Source organism: Mchenga conophoros, linkage group LG2 (genome assembly GCF_057382185.1).
Source record: "Mchenga conophoros isolate Kocher_MC1m ecotype Shallow Benthic linkage group LG2, M_conophoros_male_GT1.1, whole genome shotgun sequence".
NCBI lineage: Eukaryota > Metazoa > Chordata > Actinopteri > Cichliformes > Cichlidae > Mchenga > Mchenga conophoros.
The window spans coordinates 23,024,352-23,047,793 of record NC_140527.1 but is presented as its reverse complement, the minus strand read 5'-3'; the positions used below and the strand labels follow the sequence as shown (position 1 = coordinate 23,047,793).

The 23,442-nt window shown below is 41.9% G+C and overlaps 2 protein-coding genes across 4 annotated transcripts; one reads left to right on the top strand and one right to left on the bottom strand.

Annotated features, from left to right (window-relative positions):
- The first annotated feature begins 2,953 nt into the window (after window positions 1-2,953).
- Window positions 2,954-10,863, top strand: cnot7 (CCR4-NOT transcription complex, subunit 7). Of its 2 annotated transcripts, XR_014894133.1 has the most exons (8): window positions 2,954-3,153; window positions 3,778-3,901; window positions 3,976-4,169; window positions 6,117-6,278; window positions 7,315-7,459; window positions 7,593-7,703; window positions 8,937-9,128; window positions 9,335-9,471. XR_014894133.1 is itself a non-coding variant. In XM_085288858.1 (7 exons), exons 2-7 carry the CDS (start codon window positions 3,785-3,787, stop codon window positions 9,464-9,466), a joined length of 861 nt encoding a protein of 286 aa, XP_085144984.1. In that variant the 5' UTR covers window positions 2,956-3,153; window positions 3,778-3,784; the 3' UTR covers window positions 9,467-10,863. The 2 variants fall into 2 exon arrangements, 1 of the variants encoding a protein (XP_085144984.1); XM_085288858.1 differs by lacking the exon at window positions 8,937-9,128 and having other exon boundaries at window positions 2,956-3,153; window positions 9,335-10,863.
- An 11-nt stretch (window positions 10,864-10,874) lies between these two features.
- Window positions 10,875-23,036, bottom strand: zdhhc2 (zDHHC palmitoyltransferase 2). 2 transcript variants are annotated; one of them, XM_085288831.1, is made up of 14 exons: window positions 22,675-23,035; window positions 20,390-20,416; window positions 18,676-18,770; window positions 17,934-18,054; window positions 17,686-17,755; window positions 17,541-17,573; window positions 16,298-16,418; window positions 16,122-16,160; window positions 15,822-15,954; window positions 15,069-15,195; window positions 13,679-13,771; window positions 13,330-13,445; window positions 12,145-12,212; window positions 10,875-12,056 (listed from the first exon to the last, which is right to left on the bottom strand). In XM_085288831.1, the coding sequence occupies exons 1-13, from the start codon at window positions 22,799-22,801 to the stop codon at window positions 12,172-12,174; spliced, it is 1,143 nt and encodes a 380-aa protein (XP_085144957.1). In that variant the 5' UTR covers window positions 22,802-23,035; the 3' UTR covers window positions 10,875-12,056; window positions 12,145-12,171. The 2 variants fall into 2 exon arrangements, with proteins under 2 accessions (XP_085144957.1, XP_085144967.1); XM_085288841.1 differs by lacking the exon at window positions 16,122-16,160 and having other exon boundaries at window positions 22,675-23,036.
- Window positions 23,037-23,442: the final 406 nt, after the last annotated feature.

Sequence of the window (23,442 nt, the reverse complement as noted above, 5' to 3'; positions counted from 1 at the left end):
CAATAGAAACTGAAATGAAGTATAAAACTTACAAAAATAAATTAACTAATATAATGAGATCCTGTAAAAGAGAGTATTACATTAAAAGGTTAGAACACAATAAAGATAACACAAGCGATATATGGAATGTATTAAACAGAATAATCAAAAATGAATCAAGGAATAATGATTACCCTGGGTACTTTATAGAAGGGACAAGAAGTATTAATAACATGGAGGAGATAGTAAATGGCTTTAATGAATTCTTCGTAAACATAGGGCCAAAACTGGCAGAAGAAATAAAGGTTGATGGAATAGAAAGGGACACTGGTGAAAATATTGAAAGGAATAGTAGCTCAATGTTTTTAAGAGCAGTGGAAGAGAAAGAGATTTATGACATAGTTAGAGGACTTAAGAACAAAACCAGTACAGACTGGAATGATATTGATATGGTAACGGTAAAGACAGTTATTGATGGTATCGTAAAACCATTAAAATATATATTCAACTTGTCGTTTCAAAAAGGAGTTTTTCCACAAAAAATGAAAGTTGCTAAAGTTATTCCCATTTACAAAACCGGTGAAAGACATCATTTTACAAACTATAGACCAGTGTCAATACTCTCCCAGTTCTCTAAGATACTGGAAAAACTCTTCATAAAAAGATTTGACAGTTTTGTGGAAAAATATGAATTAATGACAGATAGTCAGTATGGGTTCAGAAACAACAGATCAACAGCTTTGGCACTGATAGATTTAATGGAAAAGATAACGGAATGTATGGATAATAAGAGGTATGCGCTCGGAGTTTCCTTAGATCTAAAGAAGGCGTTTGATACTGTTAATCATGAAATTCTATTAAAAAAACTGGAAAAGTACGGGTTTAGGGGAGTGGTTTTGGAATGGTTAAAAAGCTATGTAGGGAATAGGCAACAATATGTACAAATAAATGAATATAAATCTAATTTGATGGATATAACTTGTGGAGTACCTCAAGGTTCAGTACTGGGTCCAAAAATGTTTATTATGTACTTAAATGATATCTGCAGAGTATCGGAGATTTTAAAGTTTGTAATATTTGCAGATGACACAAATATACTGTGTTCAGGTGGGGAATTGCCACAGGTTTTGGAAATGATCACACAGGAATTAACGATATTAAAGAAGTGGTTTGATATAAATAAATTATCATTGAATCTCGATAAAACCAAATTTATGTTGTTTGGAAACCAAAAGAAAAACATCGAAGTAGAAATATGTGTTGACAATGTATATTTAGAAAGAGTAAATGAAATAAAATTTCTTGGGGTGATCATTGACCACAAGCTCTGTTGGAAGCCACACATTACTTATGTTCGGGGGAAATTGGCACGGGGCATTGCCGTCCTGGGAAAAGCAAAGCATATGTTGGATCAGAAAGCACTGCACATTTTATACTGTGCTTTACTACTGCCATATATGAGCTACTGTGTAGAGGTCTGGGGAAACACATACAAAAGTAACACACAAACAATAACTATAATACAGAAAAGGGCCATTAGATTAATAAATAATGTAGGGTACAGGGACCATACAAATGCACTCTTTGTCAAAATGCAAGCTATTAAATTCCAAGACTTGGTGAAGCTTAAAACAGCGCAAATAATGTATAAAGTCAGAAATAAATTGCTTCCCAAAGAAATCTGTAAATTGTTCATAGAAAGAGAAGGTGGGTATAACTTAAGAGGGAAATGGAATTTAAAAATACAAAGTGCTAGAACAACTTTAAGAACTATGTCAATCTCAATTGCAGGAGTTAAATTATGGAACAGTCTAACAGAAGAAATAAAAGACAGTCAAAACATAAAACAGTTTAAAGTAAAATATAAAAACCTAATTTTAAATAAGTATAAGAATGAAGAAAACGGGGTTAACCCAGGATGGTAATGTTGCTGGTAATGGTGTTGCGGTTCTTTTTTGGTTGTTTTTTTGTTTTTTTGTTTTGTTTTGGTTTGTTGTTTTTCCATAACTTGTGTATCTGCAAATATACACATTCTGTATTTTTCATATGAAAGAAACTATACTGTGGTGGGGCTTGCTAATTTCTTGTTTTTGATTTATGTATGTTATGTTTTGTTTTACTTCATATGTTTATATGTTTCATATGTTGTTTGTTTAATTTAAGACAAAAAAAAATTAAATGAATGAGAGGTAAAACTTGAGGGGGTAGGGACAAATAAGTAAATACTTCAGCCTACTCCTTTTCAAACAAATAATGGAATGATATTTTGTAATGATTGTGAAGGCACATGTTTGAAATGTTTGAAATAAAAATGAACTGAACTGAACTGAACTGAACTGTTTTGTTAACTAATTATTGTGACGATTTAGTGACCATTAAAATGTGTTCAAAATTTGCAAACTGATGATAATTCATTTTCTAAATCATGACACACTGCTCTACCGTCCATAAGCTGCTGGTATAGATTCAAATTAATGTAATACGGAGCCTGTATTTACTTGGTTTCGGATCAATAAAAAAACTTGGAGTATTCCACGAGACTAGAACTTAGTTGGTTAAGGTTAAGGTTAAAGTATTCTTAAATGTATGAATGTGATTGGATTAGGAGAATAAAATGCTGCAATATATTTGTCACAATCATAACCAAATTAGTTTTGATTGTGATTTTTTAACTTTCTTTTGTGGTAGAAACCGAACTTTCTTCTAATCATTTTCTAGAATAAACGTTGCTGCTGGGTTGGTCTTTTTTTGGTGTTCATACTTTGCTGACAAAAGTAAATAATAATATTAATAACAACAACATTATTATTGTTGTTGTTGTTGTTGTGTTTTTATTTACTGAAATGACTTTTATTCATGTATTCATTTTCATTATACTGACTGGAGCACTAGTGCATATCTAATATAGTAAAAAAAAAATTAGTACAGTTTTCAAGGGCTCTGTGCTTAAGCTATACTTACACACGTATATACGCGTATGACGTTGCTGTGTTACGTGATGACGTCCAGTTGTAGGCTCAGCTATGATGGCAGCCGTAGGTTGACATCAATACGATACTGAATATAAAGTATTTAAAAGTTAGCGGAAACTCCCCCGACACTATAACGTGGAACAAACTAACAGTTTTCTGATAGTACACGCTTAAAACACACACCCGCCCGGTTTGGGGAACGGTAAGTTAACGAAGCTACGTTCACCTTTGCTGTATCAAAGTGGCGCCGAGTGTGTGTCTGTGTGTGCGTGCTTGCACCAGTCTCTTTCATGTTCTGCACACAGTCTCAGTTATCTGTGAGCTAGCTGTCCACTTGCAGGAGCTGCTTTGTCTCATTACAGAGCTCCTATTCCTCCTGCCCGTGTTAACTAATGCTAGCTCTGCAGCCTGCTAACTGTTGCAGGTAACCTAGCTAGCCGAAGTGCTGCCGAAAACCCGAGCTAATGCGAAGAGCAGTCGGCTAAGCCCGTCCTGCTCATCATGAGGAGATAGCTGCTCCTCCCACTGTAACAACAGTTAGCATACATTATACTAGAATAGAAACACTAACTGCGAGTAAAGTTAGCTTCCCCAGTGTACCACAAGCAGGCTAAAGTTATTTCCTGTGCCCAATATAGAAGCCTCATTTGTTTTCAGTCAAGTGCTGTGTCAGGAATCCTTCTGTGCCTTTGGTTTAGGTGTTAAAGTGCACTTGTTCAGCCCCCTTTAATGTAATATGCTGACCTATGACAGTACACTTATGCACCACGTTGCAGATGTTGTGTTTATATTCAAGTACAATTCTTTGTCTCCTTGCATGGTGAAGTGGCACTATGCCCGCAGCTACTGTGGATCACAGCCAAAGAATATGTGAGGTTTGGGCCAACAACCTGGAGGAGGAGCTGAAGAGGATACGACATGTCATTCGAAAGTACAACTACATTGCTATGGTGAGTGGTGCCACAGTCGCGGCGCCTCTCCGTGCCCACATTTCCGTTGTTCATCGTGACTCGTCTGCTTGCAGGACACGGAGTTTCCAGGTGTTGTAGCCAGACCGATCGGAGAGTTCAGAAGCAACGCTGACTATCAGTACCAATTGCTGCGCTGCAATGTGGATTTGCTCAAGATAATACAGCTGGGCCTCACATTTATGAACGAGCAGGGGGACTACCCACCCGGGACGTCAACGTGGCAGTTCAATTTTAAGTTTAACCTCACGTAAGATTGCAATCCGGTCTGTCTGTCTGTTGTATTCCTGCTGGAGCCCCATAGATGGATTGATCAGCTGATAACGGCCCATCAGTGCGTGCAAATAGTAAATCCTTTCTTGACTTTTTTTTTAAACTACATGTTATACATACGAAGATGCTCCATTGTTTACAGTACTCCTGGCTCGTTCTTAAGTATAATAAACAGACAGCGTTCACTGCTGCTGGAAAGACAGAGATGCTGTCTTGCTTGTGAAATACTGTAACTGCACACACTACTGGGGTTTTGACTCCCTAAAAACCAGCAATACAAAGTTCCCCCAAAATCCTTCTACTGATCAGACTTTATTTTTCTCGTATTCAATTTAGATGTGTCCAGATTTGCAGTTAACTCTGCAGTGTGGACATGCTGTTGCTGTCTGCCTTCTGACAGTAAGAAAACCGTGCCATGCCTTTACTCACTACTGTAGTGTGGCACTGTATCCATCTGTCAATACAAAATGTTGAGAGATTTATCTGATGGGCTTGATCCGCTTTGTGTGAATGCATTTGACAAAGGACTTGGATGTAAAATAAGTTTGTTTCTTTCTGTGTAAAAGTCTCCACTCCAGCTTTAACGGGACATGAATCGTTTCTACATGCAGGCCCGACTGTAAATATTTGGACAGCTTTTGGTCTACGCACTGTTTCAATATGACACTAAGTTTGAAATAAAACAATTAATACTACACTACACTGCCAAGTCTCAGCTTTAATTTTGAGTATTGCATTAAAACTATAGAGAGAAGTGTGTGAGACAGGGGCCCAGAGTTTTGGTGCTCAAAAGTTATTCAAATACACACAAAATCATTGTGTTTGCAGTTTTGTAAGCGACTGCTTTGAGTTTTTGACTTAAAGACAGTTGCAGATGCTTTGCAACCTCCCTGCTGATGATCTCCCAGTCCTCAACTGCTCACGTACAGCTCTTTGCTGCTTGTGTCAGCTACCGCCACCTTTTGGAATGGCGCTCAATCAGAGGGCTGACTCGGCCAGTCGAGAATTTTCCTTCTTTTTACTCTTGTAAGCCTTTTGGTTTTATGTAGAGGATTGTAGTCCTGCTGAATAATGAAACATCCAACAGGTTCTGATGCAATTGGCTGAATGTAAGCACAACTCTGCATTCAACGTATGGCTTCTGCCAGCAGTGAAATCATCAACACCAGTGAGCCAGGGCGTTTGGCAGGGTTACGTGCACGAATCCTAACAGAAGCCCTTCGATGTTAGATGATGATGTGGCATTTTATGTTCCAAGCTTTTCCCTTCCTAGAGATGTTTAATCATTTTAATAGAGGTAAATTTTGGTTTGATCAAACAGAACGTGGTTCCAAAACACTACTTTATTTCTTTTTGTACATTTTTTGCAAACTGCAGCCTGTCAGTGGTGAGAGCTCTGAAGTCATGGACAGGGAGTCGTTTCTTGAAGGAAAAACATGTACGCTGCATCCTGAAGTGCATTCATAGTTTGTTGCTACCATCTATATATTTTTTCTGCGGATCCACAAAAGACCCAACCAGCTGATTTTGGCAATCAACGTTTTCTTTTAGTTTTAGTTTTTATTTGAACAGAGGATATTCTTCTAGTACATTTCTGTTTAGTTTTGTGGCTTTCTTTTTCTTCACTGTTTGCAGTTTAGGTGCAGTGTGTTAAAGGGTTTGATCTCCCTTACATTTTTGTAATATTCATCTAAACCTACTCAAATGAATCCTGAGACTTGGCATTTTAATTTATTACACATTTTTTTTTGTCCCCCAGAAAAAAGCTGTCCAAATTAAACATGAGTTGATCGTCTAATGTTGTAAAATTTCGTACGGCCAGTTTATTTGTCATTCAAGAGCAACATTATAATCCCTAAACTTAAACTGATTACTGACCTGTTACCTAGTTGACTTTGTTGTTTGTGACTTTCTTCCCCTTTAGAGAAGATATGTATGCACAGGACTCCATTGAGCTCCTGACCACTTCAGGGATTCAGTTCAAGAAGCACGAGGACGAAGGCATTGAGACGCTTTACTTTGCAGAGTTGCTGATGACATCAGGTGTGGTGCTCTGCGACGGAGTCAAGTGGCTGTCTTTTCACAGGTATTCTGCTCTGACTTAATCTTCGCAGTGTCATTAGTAACACTTGTGTTTACCTGCTGCTTCACATCCAGAAACTGGCTTATAGCTATTTTATACACACATGGCAGCAAAGGCAGATTTCCACAATTTTTTACTCTTTAATAACAAAGCACTTATTAGAAACACAGCGTTTTACCTTTGGTACACTATCACCGAGTTTGAATATTATATATTACCTTTGTAAAAGCTCTTCAAATATGAGTGTTTGAACCAAATTACATGTCTGCTGAGCTGTTCAGACATGCTGTTTAGTTTCAATTTGAAATTATATTTAACCTGTCAAATAGTTTTGTCTTGTCTCGTCTTTTTAATAAGAAATGTTACAGAGCACCAAGATTATTTAGCCACAAACGTGTTAACACCAAAAACACAGCACTGTGCCGTCTTTCTTTGCATGTTGCTTCCAAGCAGCCAGACTTGCTGTCAGGCTTTCTAAAGCTCCTTCAAACTTTTCCTCTGAACACTGACGACTTTTTCACTGATTTTTTTCAAGTGTTTGTACCTGAAAATATTCAGAGGAATGTTTTTTTTTCCTGTTTGTTTGTGAAGCCATTTAGCACTGACCTCTGAATCGTCCTAGCATTAAATGCACCTAACTCAAGAGATGAACCAGTGTTGTAGCCACATCTAACACACTACTTTGCAAAGAACTGGTTTTAACTACTAACTTAACTACTTTGTTACTAGCAGATTTTCACAAAAACACATCATTTGTTCTCATTTTTATGTATGAAAAAATACCAAAGAGAAAAAAAATGGGACAAAAAAACCAAAGATTGGGTTTGAAGGTCACTGATGTCACTTTTATTCTCGTCTAGTTTTCTCAGTTGCCACAATGGAATTTATAACTACAGTGTATTTTTATTTCAATGTTTCTTTGATATGAAACTCTTAGTTATCTTTGTTTCCTTGGAGACTGAAAGTGATATAGTATTTGACACCAGCTGCTGTGCTCCAAAGCAACTTTGTTAAAGTGTGTGCTGTGTGTGTTTTACAGTGGCTATGACTTTGGATACCTGATTAAGATTCTGTCCAACGCTAACCTTCCTGAGGAGGAGGTGGACTTCTTTGAGATTCTTCGCCTGTACTTCCCAGTCATTTACGATGTCAAGTACCTCATGAAGAGCTGTAAAAACCTGAAGGTGCTTCTATAAATATTCCAGCAGCATGCACGCAGCATCTCCTGCTTTATTAATTTAATCACCTTGATTTCTGATGCAATCCCTCAGGTTTTACTTTGACTGCATGCACTGATCTCAAGTGTGTTGCTTTCAGGGTGGGCTTCAGGAAGTAGCTGAGCAACTAGAGCTGGAGAGGATTGGACCACAACATCAGGCTGGTTCGGACTCTTTGCTCACAGGCATGGCTTTCTTCAAGATGAGAGAGGTACGTACCCCGTGTTCGAGAGTGGAGAGGATCAGAATAAGGACCCAGTTTATAATACAGGTTAACACGTTATCAACCCAAAACTCAGACGTGTTTAATACATGTAATCAGTTTAAAAACTTCAGTCTCTGAGAAAGGCTGAGTGTAGGGTCAACATGAACATAGAGCTGGGGACACTGTAAAAATGGCTTCAAGTCCTAAACCGTTAATGGAGTACTTTTGTAAAACTCTGTGATTTAAAGTCTGCACTTCACTCACATCCTGATTGTTTGACGACTGATCTGACCATAAACTCAACAGTAAAGTGTTTAATGTCATAAATAATATTCAATTCAATTCGATTAATACAGTACCAAATCACAACCACTGTCACCTCAATAATACATACAGAGAAAAACCCAACAATAATATGACCCCCTATGAACAAGCACCTTGGTGACCATGGGAAGGAAAAACTCCTTTTTAACAGGAAGAAACCTCCAGCAGAAGCAGACTCAGGGAGTGGCGGGGCCATCTGCTGTGATTGGTTGGAGTAAGTGAAGGAAAACAGGATAAAGACATGCTGTGGACGAGAGCCAGAGATTAATAACAGATATGATTCAGTGCAGAGAAGTCTATTAACACATAGTGAGTGAGAAAGGTGACTGAAGAAGAAATACTGAATGCATCATGGGAATCCCTCCGCCTATTACAGCATCACTAAGGGAGGATTCAGGGTCACCTGGTCCAGCCCGAACTATATGTTTTAGCAAAAAGGAAAGTTTGAAGCCTAATCTTGAAAGTAGAGATAGTGTCTGTTTCCCGAATCCAACCTGGAAGCTGGTTCCACAGAAGAGGGGCCTGAAAACTGAAGGCTCTCCCTCTCATTCTACTTTTAAATACTCTAGGAACAACAAGTAGGCCTGCAGAGCGAGAGTGAAGTGCTGTAATAGGGTGATATGGTACTACAAGGTCATTAAGATAAGATGGGGCCTGATTATTTAAGCCGTTGTATGTGAGGAGCCGGACTTTGAATGTAATTCTGGATTGAAGTAAGCAGTAGGCTGGTTTTCCCATAGCAACCAGAAAAGTCCCCACCGTGCTGGCCAAACCTAATAATACAGGTTTATTGCGCTTTGATAGAGGTGGGCAGATCGATTCAAATATCGCAAGTATCGATACTAACCCTGGTACTTGTATTGGATCGATACCAGCATGAAAGAATTGATACTTCACTTTGTTTTTCTTCTCTAGGTTCAGTGCGTTACTCCCAATCATCAGAAAGTAGACATGGCAGTGCAAACAGCGCTTCTTTCACACAGGCTCCACCCCCTCCTCCCTGCTCTGCTGTGTTTAGTTGTTCTGAAGTCATGTGACTTGAATGCTTGAGGAAGCATAGTGTTGACCTTGAATGAAAGCATTACAAACAGTAATGTGTGTTGGAAGGTTTGTTTTATTGTCTTAAATAATTATTCTGGAAAGTTATACCACTATGATATCAATATCACCAATACCAATAACTGATATCGGTAATTTTGGCCCTTTATTTACTTGGTACACTTTGACGTGATCTTTTTTTCACACTTTGTGTGTTATCCTAACCACTAATCGATTGTATTATTGTGTGGGTTTTTTTGTAATCCTTCCCATAGATGTTCTTTGAGGATCATATCGACGATGCAAAGTACTGTGGTCACTTGTACGGGCTCGGCTCAGGCTCCGCCTATGTCCAGAACGGAACCGGAAACGCCTATGAAGAAGAGGCTAACAAGCAGCAGTCGTGACATCGCTCCGAAACTCTTCCCATCCTGCACTTCACACCCAAAATCAGTGCGGCTCTGACGCCAAGCTCCCGAGTGACAATAATGATGGAAGAAGAAAATAACCTACACGTGCATCGTTTAGCAAGCTGTTTCTCAAGTTTCTCATAGGCTCTGCTCACTTTAGACCAATGAATATGATGGTCCAAAAAAAAAAGAATCACCGCTGTCCTCACACATGCAAACAACTGCATGTTTGAGTTTAGTCTTTTATTCCTAAGAGGCAGCGTAGACGGCGTGTGGTCGGTTCAGTTCAATTTAACATGCTTAAAAAGGTGGGATTTTAGTTTTCCTAAAGTGTTCTGTAGAAATGTTTTGCACTTTAAAGCTCTAACCTGATTTTATAAGGAAAGCTGAAAATGTTTCCGGTGTGTTTGTGTGTCTCTCTGGCCTCTTTGTTGCCTTCTCTATGTTCCCATTTCACATTGTGAACATGTAAAGCTGTACGATCACAACTCTCACCACGCTCAGCCTTAATAATAACTGCATTCTTATCTTTTAACTTTTTAATTTATTGGCATGGACTAGTTGCCCCCATTTCAACACTAAGTCCACACAGATTTCCTCTCTGATAGTTGGGGTGTGTTTACATGCACTTGAATCTTGAGGATTTTTCTAATCGGTCCCGTTAATGTTAAGTTTATAACGACCCGAGTAAGAGCTAAGTCCACTGTAATAAGCCTTTTAAAGCGGTGCAGACCATAAAGCAAGTGGATGCCATTTCTTTATTATCAGTTGGTCAGAATGGATGCACACTGATGTGCGTGTAAACATTATGGATACACATCACCTCAGCCAACCAACAAAAATGTGTTGGGAAGAAAAACAGAATGAAAGCTGTAGGAAGTGCCGAGGTAACCACTGAGTAACCACCAGAGAGTCAGTTTTTGTTTTAATTTATAGTTTTAGTGTTGAAATAAAAGAAGAGGAATGTTTTACTCGAAGTGACGGTGCTTTTTTAACAAGCGGGAGTTCATTTGTAGTTCTGACCTTTGAATTAGACTTTTTGTGCTTTTTGGTTCCCTTCAAGTGTTGCTTTTCCAGTTCATTCATGCCGCATAAAACTGCCGCATGTACAAAAGAAACAAAAACAAGAATAAACGCTGTTGTTGAATAGTATCCTGAACTTGCATAGGTGCGTGTTAAAGCGTAGGCTCACGGCTTATTAACCTCCGGTGACAGAAACTCGACAGCTGAAGCACTTCCCTCTTTCTGCAGTACGTCTTTCTCTCACTGTAACCGAGTCGAAGAAGAATATGCAATAAAAAAGAGGAATGTTTTTAGATGATTTTGTAAATAAAGGCTTGAAATTTTTCTACCATCGTATCTTTCAGTGGCTTCGCGTTCTTCCATTAAAGAATCGAGTGAGACCGAAGATGAGCTCATTTTATTCTTGTAAGGCATCACAACTGTACAGTACATTGCCTCTCACATCCATATAGTCTTTAAGTCATACACAGAAGAATAGAAAAATAGAGATCGAACACTGACTGTCACTATGAAGCTTTTTGTTTTGAGAAGAGCGTACATTCTTTAATTTTCAGTGACGCTTTTAATCGTTTCCAGCCTCAGGTCAAAGTGAACCACACGAAGCGACCGGAGCAGATTTTTTTCTTCTTTTTTTTGCTCTGCAGTACATCCACAACATGTGAGATATTAAAACAATCAACAGAATCTGCAGCAGCATCGCACAAAGGCTTGTTTTTGCTGGCGGGCCCTTCATAGACAGAACAGTCGGGAAGCTTTTTGGCCAGCAGTTTGACGTCAGACTGTAGGACATATTTGGCAGGAGGGGGGACTGGGGGAGGGGCGCTGTCATACGCACAGAGCACCACCAGCTTTTAGGTGTGACGGCAACATCCTCATATATGCTATAAAGATCTAGCAGAGCCCTTATTGGAATTTAATTACTACTAACTACTCTTTTCTGTGGTGGGCGGGGGACACGTTCACTTCACAAGGTGTGTTTGCGTTGACATCCTGAGATGAGAGCATGCATCATTTCATCAACTTGCACAATACTCAACACAGCGGGTGGAGAAACCTGCCCCCAGCCCCTCAAACGACAAAAAAAGAAACAGAAAAAGAAAAATGTCTGAAGGAATGTCAGTTATATAGCACATTAACATCACTACTAATCTATACTCAGAGCAAACATTTGGCAAACTGCATCTACTCGAGCGCTACGCTGTGAGAACGACTGAAAACGAACAGACTTGCAGACTTTTGAACTGGGACGTACAAAAGCAGCTCACTTATAGTTCAAAGTGCAAAAAGTCCGCTCTTCTGTTGCTGCTCTGTGCTTGTCTGTATAGAAAAAAGAAAACGGGATAATTGGAATGCAGTTTCAAATACGGTCGACTTGTTCCAACTTTCAGGCAGCAGCAGATAATAACGATAAGAGAAGTAAATGACGATTATTATGTTTTCCTCCGGTTTGTTAGCGAAGTCAGTCTCTCATAAGCATGGTGCACTAATGGAAAACGACAAATATGATGTCACCACCACGTCACGTTCTGATAGGCACGGACACAGAGGAGGGGGCAGCATAGACCTGCGAGACAAAACAAGGAAACGTGAATTTTAAAAATATAATCCTGAATCTCATTCTGCAGGTAAGGTGTGCGTGAGCGTAAACATACTTTTCTGGTTTGTAGTGTCAAACGTGGTTACGCCTCGTTCTCTATGGTCATCCCTGGGTTACTGGCACCTGAATCAAACACACAGGTGGAACATTACTCAACATCTTGGAGTGCAGTACTGTGCAAAACTCCTGAGCTCGCACTCAGTTTTTAACATTTTAACTGGAAAATGGGAAATAGGTGCAGCAATCCATGACTGATGGTGCTCCACACACACACACATATATTTCACTGCACTGCGTGTTTGGGATTTTTGCCATGCAAAAAAGAATAATAATTCCATAAATTATGACAACATCCCAAACACGACCGAGGGGAATCCAGCCCAAACCATTACAGAGCCTCCAACGTGTTTTACTGATGGCTGTCAACACAACCGTCTCTCCTGTACGGTGGCCCTGAGTGGACAAAAACAGACTGCAACTTAAGAAAACACCAGCAATAAGAAAAACGCTGCAAAAGCACACAAAACACAACGGAAATAGGAAAAAAGAAATAGAAAAAACGAAAACAAATAGGAAAAAACAGATTTCCAAAAGCAAGGGAAGTGTTTTTGGGGAGACAATAACTCGACGGACCAGTTGCAGGAACCAAAATATGCTAGGTGTGTGTTAATCTGATGATTCATATAATACTGATGACGAATTTTTAGGCTAATAGTTAGGCTAACACACTTACCTCTCATCTTTTCTTTCCTCATAAAACCGATAGATCCTCCACTTCTTTTAAGTGTCTCCCAGAGCAATTCTTAGCATATTTTGGTTCCTGTAACTGGTCCGTCGAGTTATTGTCTCCCCAAAAACACTTCCCTTGCTTTTGGAAATCTGTTTTTTCCTATTTCTGTTTTCATTTTTCCCCTTTGTTTTGTGTGCTTTGCAACGTGTTTCTTATTGCTGGTGTTTTCTTAAGTTGCAGTGTGTTTGGCCTCTCAGGGCCACCGTACTCCTGACCTCCTTCGCACATACTAACAATGTTTTGAGCCAAAATTTTCAAATTTGCATTCATCACCCCATGAGGCCTGATTTTCAGTCTGGTTCGTGTGATTTGGCATACCTCAGCCTTTGATCAATAGCTACTAAAAAAAAACCATTCCTCTGAAAATGAGTGGCTCAAGACCTTGGTACAGTGCTGCTGTTTTATCATCAAGCAGCTGCGGAGAACCCTACAGAAGGAGCATCATCTTACCCTTTCTGTCCTTGTCCGTTGCAGTTTCATTCTCTGACCAGGAGGGGGTGCTGGTGAGCAGACGACTCTGGCTTTCTCTGAGTGGTTTGGAGGGGAACTGACGGCCCTCTGCTGCACTAAGATTACACAAACAGAACCGGGGGTGAAAATCAATGCAAAATGTTCCTGTAATCTAAACCTGGAGACCCATCACTGATAATGGAGCTGCTAACAGGTGATCTATTTTCTTGCATAATTAAATCTGCACAATTGATAAAACCCCTATAGGCTAATATGCAGCTGTGCAGACTCTGTTTCTGTAAAGTACTCGAGTTCACATATTAATTGGATGGTGTTATTTTTTACTCACCTCTTGTTGGCTGGGTTGGAGCCAGTTGGTGAGGAGGGCTGCTCCGGATCCAGATTCACCAGGCAGGTTGGGAACGAACAGCCATCGCCTAAACTGTAAGGCCACCAGACAAGAAGAAGCACAGTTGTCATGATCCAATTACTGCAGATTGTAAGTGTTCTATGTTATGGATGCATATTTAAGTTTAAGCAGATTCTGTTAAAGCAAACCTGTGTATGTTTTTACTGAATATGAGTCCCTTGAAATTATAGGATTAAAAAAAGCTAAACATTAAAGCATGTATGGATAATCAAGGCAGGAAAACGACTCTGCAAAGTTAGTTATGCAGTGCAGTGTTGTTAGGTAACACTAGCCACCAAAAACTGCTATTCATACCAACCGCTGTGAAATGCTAAAAGCTGCAGTTCCTCTAGTGGCCACTTGAGCCCGCCACCAACATTCCGTCAAACCCCATCGACTACAGTGTTAAAAAAATCCAACTTTACAGCACAAATAAGCACGGTTACAGCTTTTCTCTTTAAAACATCAGATATTTACATTTAAATAACAGCATAGCTTGGCGTGTAGTTAATTGTAACGTGACATCCAGGAAGTCCATGTTCCATTTTTATCGCAGGTCAGATTCTTGTTACTTTGCAGTTCATATAGCTGTCACTGCCAAATTGCTGTATAGTCACAAAATAATATTTAAGCTGCAAAACTGGAGCATCAGCATCAACTCACAGCGGTGATGTTGCTGTTTCCTGAGATCTAATGCTCTGCTGCTGTCTCTTCTGGGACTTTCTGTCTCTTTTGAACCATTTTGTTTCAAACTAAGTGGCGATGCTCAGCAATCCCTGAGCTCACTGCTGACTTCATTCATTCACGGCTGCTTTGACAACGTTGTGTTTAAATATGCTAAAATAATTCCCTAAACTGCTTCTTTTTTTTACAACATTGCCTGAAGGACATGATTATGAAGAAGATAAATGTGAATTCCTCACATGACTGTAAGTGTAAATGTTTATGCCGGCATTATTCAGAGCTGGTTTTGATCTAATAATATAACATTCTGAATAGGCTGTTTGTATGACTTTACTTAAGATACCAGGGGGAAAAAAAACATAAAAGAATGCTCTGATATCATGCTTGGACATTTTTCAGTCACATATTAGCCTCTCAGCAGGTGTGGGATGATTATAATTCTACTGATCACATTATTGTATCCTGAAGCAGCTCCTCGAGTCTCTGACCTGATTGCTCTTCAGGCTAGACTGAAATTTTAGTGGTCATCGGGGTTTATAAACTGTAAAATAACCCTCTGTAGGCTGGTGTTAATCATTTATGACTGGTTCAAATGCTTTGTCTGGTATTTGAGAAGTGGTTTTCAAGCTGCTTTTGATGAGCTCACCTGGAGAAGACAGGGATTGGCCAGTATTTGACTTCATCGCCAAACACCTGGCGGAAGTTCTTGCTGAAGCCCAGACTGAAGCCGTTCTTATCTGTGCCGTGACGAAACACAGGAGAACGCACTGCCTCTGTAACAGCAGATGAGGAGAAGAAGAAGAAGAATTAGAAACACAGCACTCCCTCCTCAGCCTCTGCACAATCTGCTAATTTTAAACTGGAGCTCGATCAAACAGCGGATCATCGCGGGACCCGCTCAGGCTGAACTGTGGCATCGAGAAAACAACTCTGAATCAAAGTGTCTTTGTTGTGCAGGAAAAACTAGATCTCAGGCTGTTTCGCCAGGTGTGACTTCTCCCTCTGAACACCGTATCAGTGTCTCTTACTAAGCTGCTTACTGCTCCCAGCCTTGTGTCTTTGCATTACACTGTAACATACTCCTCTGGATAATCCACTCTCCTCCACGCACAGGGACAAAGTGTGCCACTGTGCACGCATAATGGGAAACTCCTCTGTCTGACAGCAGCCCAAAGAGGCTCATCAAGGCAGTGTGCTGATGAGAATGGTGACAGATGGAGAAAGGGGGGAAAAAGGCATACAGCATCCTTCATCATTAGTGCAAAGACGATGCTGTGCAAACAGAGGAGGCAGATTCCTAGAAAACAGAGCGCTGGTGTCCAGCTGAGGCTTTGCAAACACTGCGTCAAAACTCAAAACACACAGACGCACGCATGCGGGCGCGGAGGACGCTACCTACCGAGAGTGGATCTGTTCTTGCAGACGAGCCAGCAGTGATAGATGAAAAGCGAAGCCAGGCTCACGGAAAACATGGAGGCCGAGAAGAAGAGGAAGAGGATGTGGAACTTTGCCTGAGTGTCTGGGAGGCCGTTCTGAGAAGGGAAAAACACACACACACACACTTTAACAGAGCTACACCGGCACAAAGCTGACACAAGAATAAACTAAATCTCATCAGCGGGTTTTCTCTAACTGGAGAGACTTCAACTAGCTGTTTTAAGGGAAGCAGTCTCTAATTTAGTAGCTGGTTGGTTCATACCAGGTATTCTTTTAGGCGGAAATGTGCTCTACCTCCAGCCTTGTGAAAAAGGGTAAAACATAAATATTCATCTGTGATTAAACAAGTTGTTTAAAAACAACAACAGCAACAACAACAACAACAACAACAACACATTCACGCACGGACATATTACACCATGATCGCTTCGTACTTACAGTCCAAAACTTGATGAAGTACTGAAGATCCGTAGCAGTTATAAAAAGGCAGTAGAGTAGCGAGTACAACAAAAACAGCATGAAAAACTTGTAGTTGGCGAATCCCACACAGTTGTTCACCCTGCAAAATAACGAATGGATGAAAGGACGCAGGCTGCTGATGGAAACGATTGTATGCACACTTCAATATTCCTGAGACAATTCGGACACCCTTTACATCGCTGTGCAGAGCAGCAGGGATGGGCTAGGGGGAGGGACCTTTTTTAATGTTAGCTAATGAAACTAAGCCGACAGAAAGCAGCTGTTACATTTGTGTCTATTATTTCAGCTTTTTAAAGGGGTTTTTATAATAAAAACGCATAGCTCAGTCAACAAAAGGGGAAGATACAGTCTGCCAGGCAGCAAAGTGACAGAAATGTAGTGTTTCTATCAGGTGTTTGTGAATTTGTTTGTGTTTTTTAGCTGGAAAAATCATCAACCAGCAATTAGTCCTTTTAACCAATCAGAGGCCAGCACAGGTGTGTGTGGTTTCACTCCCAAATAAAACCAGCTAATTAAATAAATAACTAGAAATCTCAGATTTTATTGCTTCATGTCCCAGTATAAACTATATACACAGTTCCTACTGATTCTCCTGTTTTTCCCCTGAACACCAGATATGGTGCATTATTCACAAGAGAGCCAACAAGCTGATCGTGTTTACCAAAAATTAGACACACTAGGATCGGATTTGTCTTGTCTCCCTCTGCTGCCAGAACCAGCTGGTAGCTTAGAGTATCAAATCAAGCTGTTTGTGCATCTACGTCAGGGGTGGGAAACTTTTTCTGTTTTTCCAGAAGGCTTTACTGACTTAGATAAAAATGAAAGCTGGAACACCGAATCAAAATTTGCTCAGAGGTGATGATGAAATTATTGGAAGCAGAAATGAAAATTCCACCAAAAAATTAGTCTATATTTTTTTCCACTAGCCTGATATGCAACACTTCCATTATGAAACTGTTAAGGGCAGAGTGGGCTGGGCTGTGTGGTCTAAACGAGGCCTGTTTGCTAGTTATCTTGAATGCTCTGGCAATGTGGTGCAATCTCAGTATGATGGATTGCAGTGAAACTCTATTGCTGTGGGGCTTTACTGAAAGGGAATTTATATCGCTAAAGAGCATAAGTGCACGTGAGTACAGCGGTGCACTAATGCAGTGTCAATAATCCAATACTGTGTGTTAAATAAAAGACAGTCACTCCATACCAGGGGCAGTGGTGATCCATCTTCAGGATGCATCTGTAACACAGCAGGGTGAGACGTCAGTGAAACTGTGAGTAACTCTCTGTGCACCTGCGTGCGGCGAATAGTGCGGTCTGTTCTCTAAAGGTGCATGAGCGAGGAGCCGTACTTATCACAGACTGAACAGTGGTGACATCGATCAGGCTTCAGCAGCTGGCAGCGGTCACAGAAACGGATTGCTGAGGAGACACAGCCAATTCAATCACACAGCCGTCAGCAGCAGTACCAGCAGCCTCTCCTAACTCCTGACCACAGACTAACAAGGTGACAGGCGCTGAAATGAGCTCTGAGAGCTGCGCGTCAGTCTTGACTATTCCAGCTGTTCTGCCTCAGCGGCACTGCGTGCCGTTACTGTACCTCCGGAGTTGGTGCGGGTGTAGATGGGCAGATCCTTGGCTATCCTCCTCAGGATTTCCTGCTGAGACTCTCCCCGATCTTCACGCTCCAGCAGCTCCTTGTCAGAGTGGGACAGGTGAAACTATGGAGGGCAGAGCACGGAGGGAAAGGCAAACAACACCTGTGATTTATCAGCAGACCAATCTCCCATCACTGCTGTTCACCGCCCCTTTGCATTTGTTAAAACCGATTGAATTATTCTGCCAGACAAGCCCCATGCTGTGTGAGAATCAGTAATGCGGGAATTTCTACTACTGTGAAAGCCAACTTAGCAGGGCACTTTCTTCCATTTGTTTCTGGGTTTTCTTTTGGTGTTTTTTTTGGGGTGGGGTGGGGGGCTTTCTCCAGCCCTCGCAGCCACCGGGACAATTTATAACCGAACACTGGAAACAAATAACCATAACAAACAGCACAGCACATGTAAGTCTGGACTTTTATTCCAATGATTGCTGCCTGCGTGTCTGCGGTTCGCCTCTGTGGAAATTGCAACCGTGGCTTTTCTCTTAAGATGTATGCATGCGTTCACCCCGCGGGGCTTAAGTGCTGTGGCCAGGATCAGAGCCATTAAGAGTGCAGATCCAGGCACTTCCACTGGAGAGTATTATTAGTCTAAATGCAGCATTCAATCACACGGGGAAGCGCTAAACTACAGCTTCCCTTCACACTGCGACATGCACGCTGCGTCACGGTCGGACACACTCACCTCCTTCAGGGGGTTCATGGGCTTGGTGAAGATGGTTTGCCAGTACGCCCACACAAACATGATGAAAACGACATGGTACACCAGCAAGTATACGACTGCAAGCAAAAACAAGAAAGAAGAACACCAGCGTCAATTTTCAGCGGTGCGCGTACACTCCATTGAACAAGAACGATGTTGGTGATTCAGTTTCGCCTTTTTCATTGGAAAATCGGTAGAGTATTAAAAATCAGCCTGCGGTAATTATTATTTGTTGTTGTGCCAAACACTGGGACGGTGTAAATCAAAGTGAAGGAGAAATCGGGCTCAATGAACAAGTTGTATAAACTCAGCATTGAGCCAATCATGGCTTCAGTATGCAGCTTAATTACTTTTAAGATGCCTTAAGTGTGTGCTGATGGAAATTTTATTGCAGGCACAGAATCCATTTACAGAGAGTCTCTTTGATTATTTCCTCTGCTAAAGCGAGCGCCAGGGTGGAAGTGTGCCATTGCTGTTTGTCAGCAAAAACAACTGAGCTGAATTTCATGAAACTTGGTAGGAAGCATGTGAAAGAGAGTCTGGAGGTGGAGGTATGCTCTGGAGAGAAGAAGAATGAAAATCTATAGTAGAAGCAAGACAGAATGCATCTGCGTGAATAGTGGAGGTATAACAGTGGAGATGCAAGGAGGTAGTGAAGGTGGATGAGCTTAAATGCCTGGTGTCATCCAAAGCAACAGACAATGCATAAGAGAGGTGAAGAAGAGAGTGTGGGCAGGGTGGAGCAGGTGGAGATGAGCATCAGGGGGTTTGTGACAGAAGGATAGCATCAAGAAACAAAGGGAGGGTTTACAAGATGGTAGTGAGGTTATAAATTGTAATAAACTATAAGACAGGAGGCGGACTTGGAGGTGTCAGAGTTGAGGATGCAAAGGTTTTCATTGGGAGTGACCAGAATGGACAAAAACAGCTCAGGTTGGAGATTAAAGCTAAAGAGGCAAGGCTGAGATGGTTTGAACGTGTGCAGAACAGGAAAAAGGAGGTTGAAGATGGAGCTGCCAGGCAGGAGGAAAACAGGAAGACCTCAGAGAAGGATGTAGAGAAGGAGGACATGCAGAGGGCTGGTGTGACAGAGGAGGACGCTGGAGGCGGGGTGAGATGGAGGCAGATGATCTGCTATGGAGACCCCTAAAGGGAGCGGCCGAAGAGAGACAAAGACGCAATATAATTAAAATTGAACTGAACTGAACTGAGATCAGTTTCATGTAACTGGAATTTTCCAACTATGACAATGAAGTTTACAGCGTAACAGCTTAATAGGTCTTCTGACAAAGCAATTAATTTATATTTCCATGCATTTTAACATTATTTAGCCATGTTTCTTTTTTAAAAAATAGGTGGAATCTAACCTGTCGGTGACATTAAATGCTACTAGTTATCAGGATTTATCCTCTGGAGAGTCTGAATATTTAACTCCATCCAACTTCCCTCCTTAAAAAGACTGCTGAAAACAAACCACTCCTGTCTTCATTTGGTGTCTTTGAACTTACCTCCATATTGTGAAATGCACACTAAATAAAAACCTTTAAACATACAGTTTAATGACAAAACCCAATGGCACATTTCCAGCTGGAGGGCTTACCTTTGCAAAGACTAAAAGGCCACTCAGCTCAACACCTAACAGAGAACAGCTGCCTCATGGAGCTCAGGATGATAAACGCCATTATAAAGCACTTACCCTTTTCTCCTGTGTCTTCAATGGACTCTGAAGAATGGAAAGGGAAACAGTGAAAAGGCACAGTCAGACTACCAGAAACAGATTTTTCACATATGCATTTCTTCCTTAACTTGGGGATGACCCACGTGTGGGGTGGTTCTCATTGTGACTGTCAACATGCTCGGCCATCAGTCAGCGCCTGAATTGAAATCAGCAAAACGGAGAAACGCTGACTCTGTAGAGCCTCCGTCCCAACGTCGGGTCTCACACCAGTCACAAAATCAATATGCAACACGCTCCCTGTCAAACAGTTTGACTCATTGTTCCTCCATAGCTGAGCATTGAGTACAGGTAGTGAAAAACAAAGGAGCATCCTGCACAGCGAGTGTGTCTGTGTCTGAGTGTGTGAATTCCCACTGAAGGGACCGGGTGAAGCTGGAGGCTGACAGGAGCACCTGGATGAGCATCCCAAAAAAACCTGCACACGGACACACGGACACACACACACCTTCAGCGCTGGACTAAAACATTAGAAAGGCAGAGGTTAAGACCTGTTGGGAAATTTCCTGTTGGTGTTTTTTACATTTACCTCAAAGCAATGATTAGTTAAGCATACGGAATCATCTATCTTTGGCAATCAGGCAGTAACGCAGCGTGCACACATACACAGACACTCAGAATAGGTGAGCCAAGGAGTTGAATCGTGGCACACAGTCAAAAACTGTGTGCATGTTGCCATGCCAGCATAAAAACCCCAGAGTCTGACGGTGTGTGTGTTTGATTAAGGACATGTACATGGATCAGCGCTCCCTAATCGTGTTTGCATTCCTGACAAAAAGTGTCTCCAAAAATGGACAAGAAGCTAAACAGCATCTGACTTCAGTTCTTTAACAATCTTTAAAAGGCGATCGATTGTTCAAAAGGCTGATGTTGTGGGTGAGGGGGGGGGGGGGGGGGGTTGCAGGAAAGTGGGTCAACCTCAGATAGCTTGGGGGTGAATTATGTAAGCCAGACAATGGGATTAACATGAGCTGATGAGCGAGCTGTATCAGCTGATGATGCTTTCACACAACTGACTCTGTGTATGGCTGCGGAGAGCACGCTGGCCCCGAGCGGCCACTTTCCTGGCCTGCTGCTGCTGTTTTCATCAGCCCGTTCCATGTGACCCGAGAGCATCGCTGTTGTTTCCCCGTTGTTCAGCAAAACAGTGCAGTTTTATAAAGAAAAGGCTATTTTTCTATTCCCCTGAAGTAATGAAAGAAGTCTTGTGGGTGGCGGCAGACACGTGGTGACCTGTAATTCTAGAAGAGGTTCATCGTGGGACAGGATCTAGCTGCTGTGTCATGACACTATGACTCCTGCACACTCTAAGCTCTGGTGTCTGTCTAAATTTGGAGAAGATCAGATAAAGGATCAATCAGCCAGAACATCAAACTGCTTCTGTTTGGTCTCATTAGATGTTCTCCATTATTGTGCCCCCCCCCCCCTTCTTTTTTTCCCCCTTTTTTGTGACAGAGCAGATTTTCTTTCCTTGTGGTCTGACAATGTGCCAAATGGAGCACAAGAGTAGGCTGCCGAGACTCCACTGAGACATCCTAGAAACCATTACTCACTATCCAGGTCAACTTTGTGCTCACTGCTCACCGAGGAGGCTCGCCGTCTGTAACCGCGCCACCCAATAATCAGCTGCAGGAGGGGAAGTGAAGGAAGGATGCCTGACTAAAGCCATAAGAGACTTTTATTGCTATAGGATAATGCCTGCAGTGTTTGTCACACGATGAAGCTACTGCAAACTGAACCTGAAGCTATTACAGTAAGACTTTAAGATAGTGCTGATAGAGGCGTTAGAATCAGATAATCTGAGACAGATGGTCCAATCCCAATCTCACACCCTGTGCTACATACTTCATAATAAAAGCAGGCTGCACAGTCCTCCAGTTGCACTGTGAAAATACACATTTCTCACTTGCCTGCAACAATATGCTGACAACTGGCTGAAGTGTTGTTGTCATGTGACTGTCCACACACACACACACACACACACACACACACACACACACACACACACACACACACACACACACACTGCGTGAACAATAAAGACATTCTTGTGAATGCCAAAATAAAATAAATAAATAACAAGCCTGATTCACAAACTGCTGAAAGGGAAATGTGTTTCCACCCAATCTCAAAAAATACACACACACACACCAGTTAGGGGCATTTCCCCTTTCCTCACACACACTCTCTCTCTCTCTTACACACACACATCATCCCCCCTTACTACCGAGACAGCTCATTCTTACCTATGCAAAGCTGCAAAACATACGCGTAGTATGACCACGCCACTATCAGAGCGATGAACAGGACCGGGATCCAGTACAAAACTCTCTGACAGCCTCGCTTGATACTACGCGAGCCCGACGGTGCCATAGTCTAGGAGCGGATCATTTCCCGTGCGCATTCGCGTGGTGCTCTCCCCTCTTCTCCCCCGCTGCGTGTGTGTGCGTGTCTTCCCGTAGACTGTCACTGCATCGTAGCTCCGGCTCTGATCAGCCTAATCGACAGCTCAGACGCAACATCCTAAACCAGCCTCCCGCCCTGCCTCCTCCTCCTCCTCCGCTGCTGGTGGTGGTGGTGGTGCTGCTTGCACCGCTCTCCCCTCTGATCGTCCTGCTCGACTACTAGTACAGACTACAACAACACATCAGACGGCTCACGCACACCTGTGCACGAGCTCAAGCACACATTCACTACGAGTCCGCGCTCGCCTGCTTCCCCACAGGTTGCCATGACGTCCGCGGGATGCTGCAAGCCTGGCACATTTTTCAGCGCGCGCAGAAAATGGGTTCAGCAAGTTCAGACGGACTCGTGCGCGCGCGCCGACTACAAATATAGGTCCAGTCTACACAAGACTGTGAGGTCAGTTGTACCTCTCTGGTCTGTTTTATTTTTTTGTTCAGATGGAGTGAGTGATGTGATTCAGCTCCTTCCTCACACACTCATCCTGCTCTCTGTGTTCTTGTTTGTTTGTTCGCTCTTCTGTCCCTCTCTCTCCGTCCTACCTTTGTGTT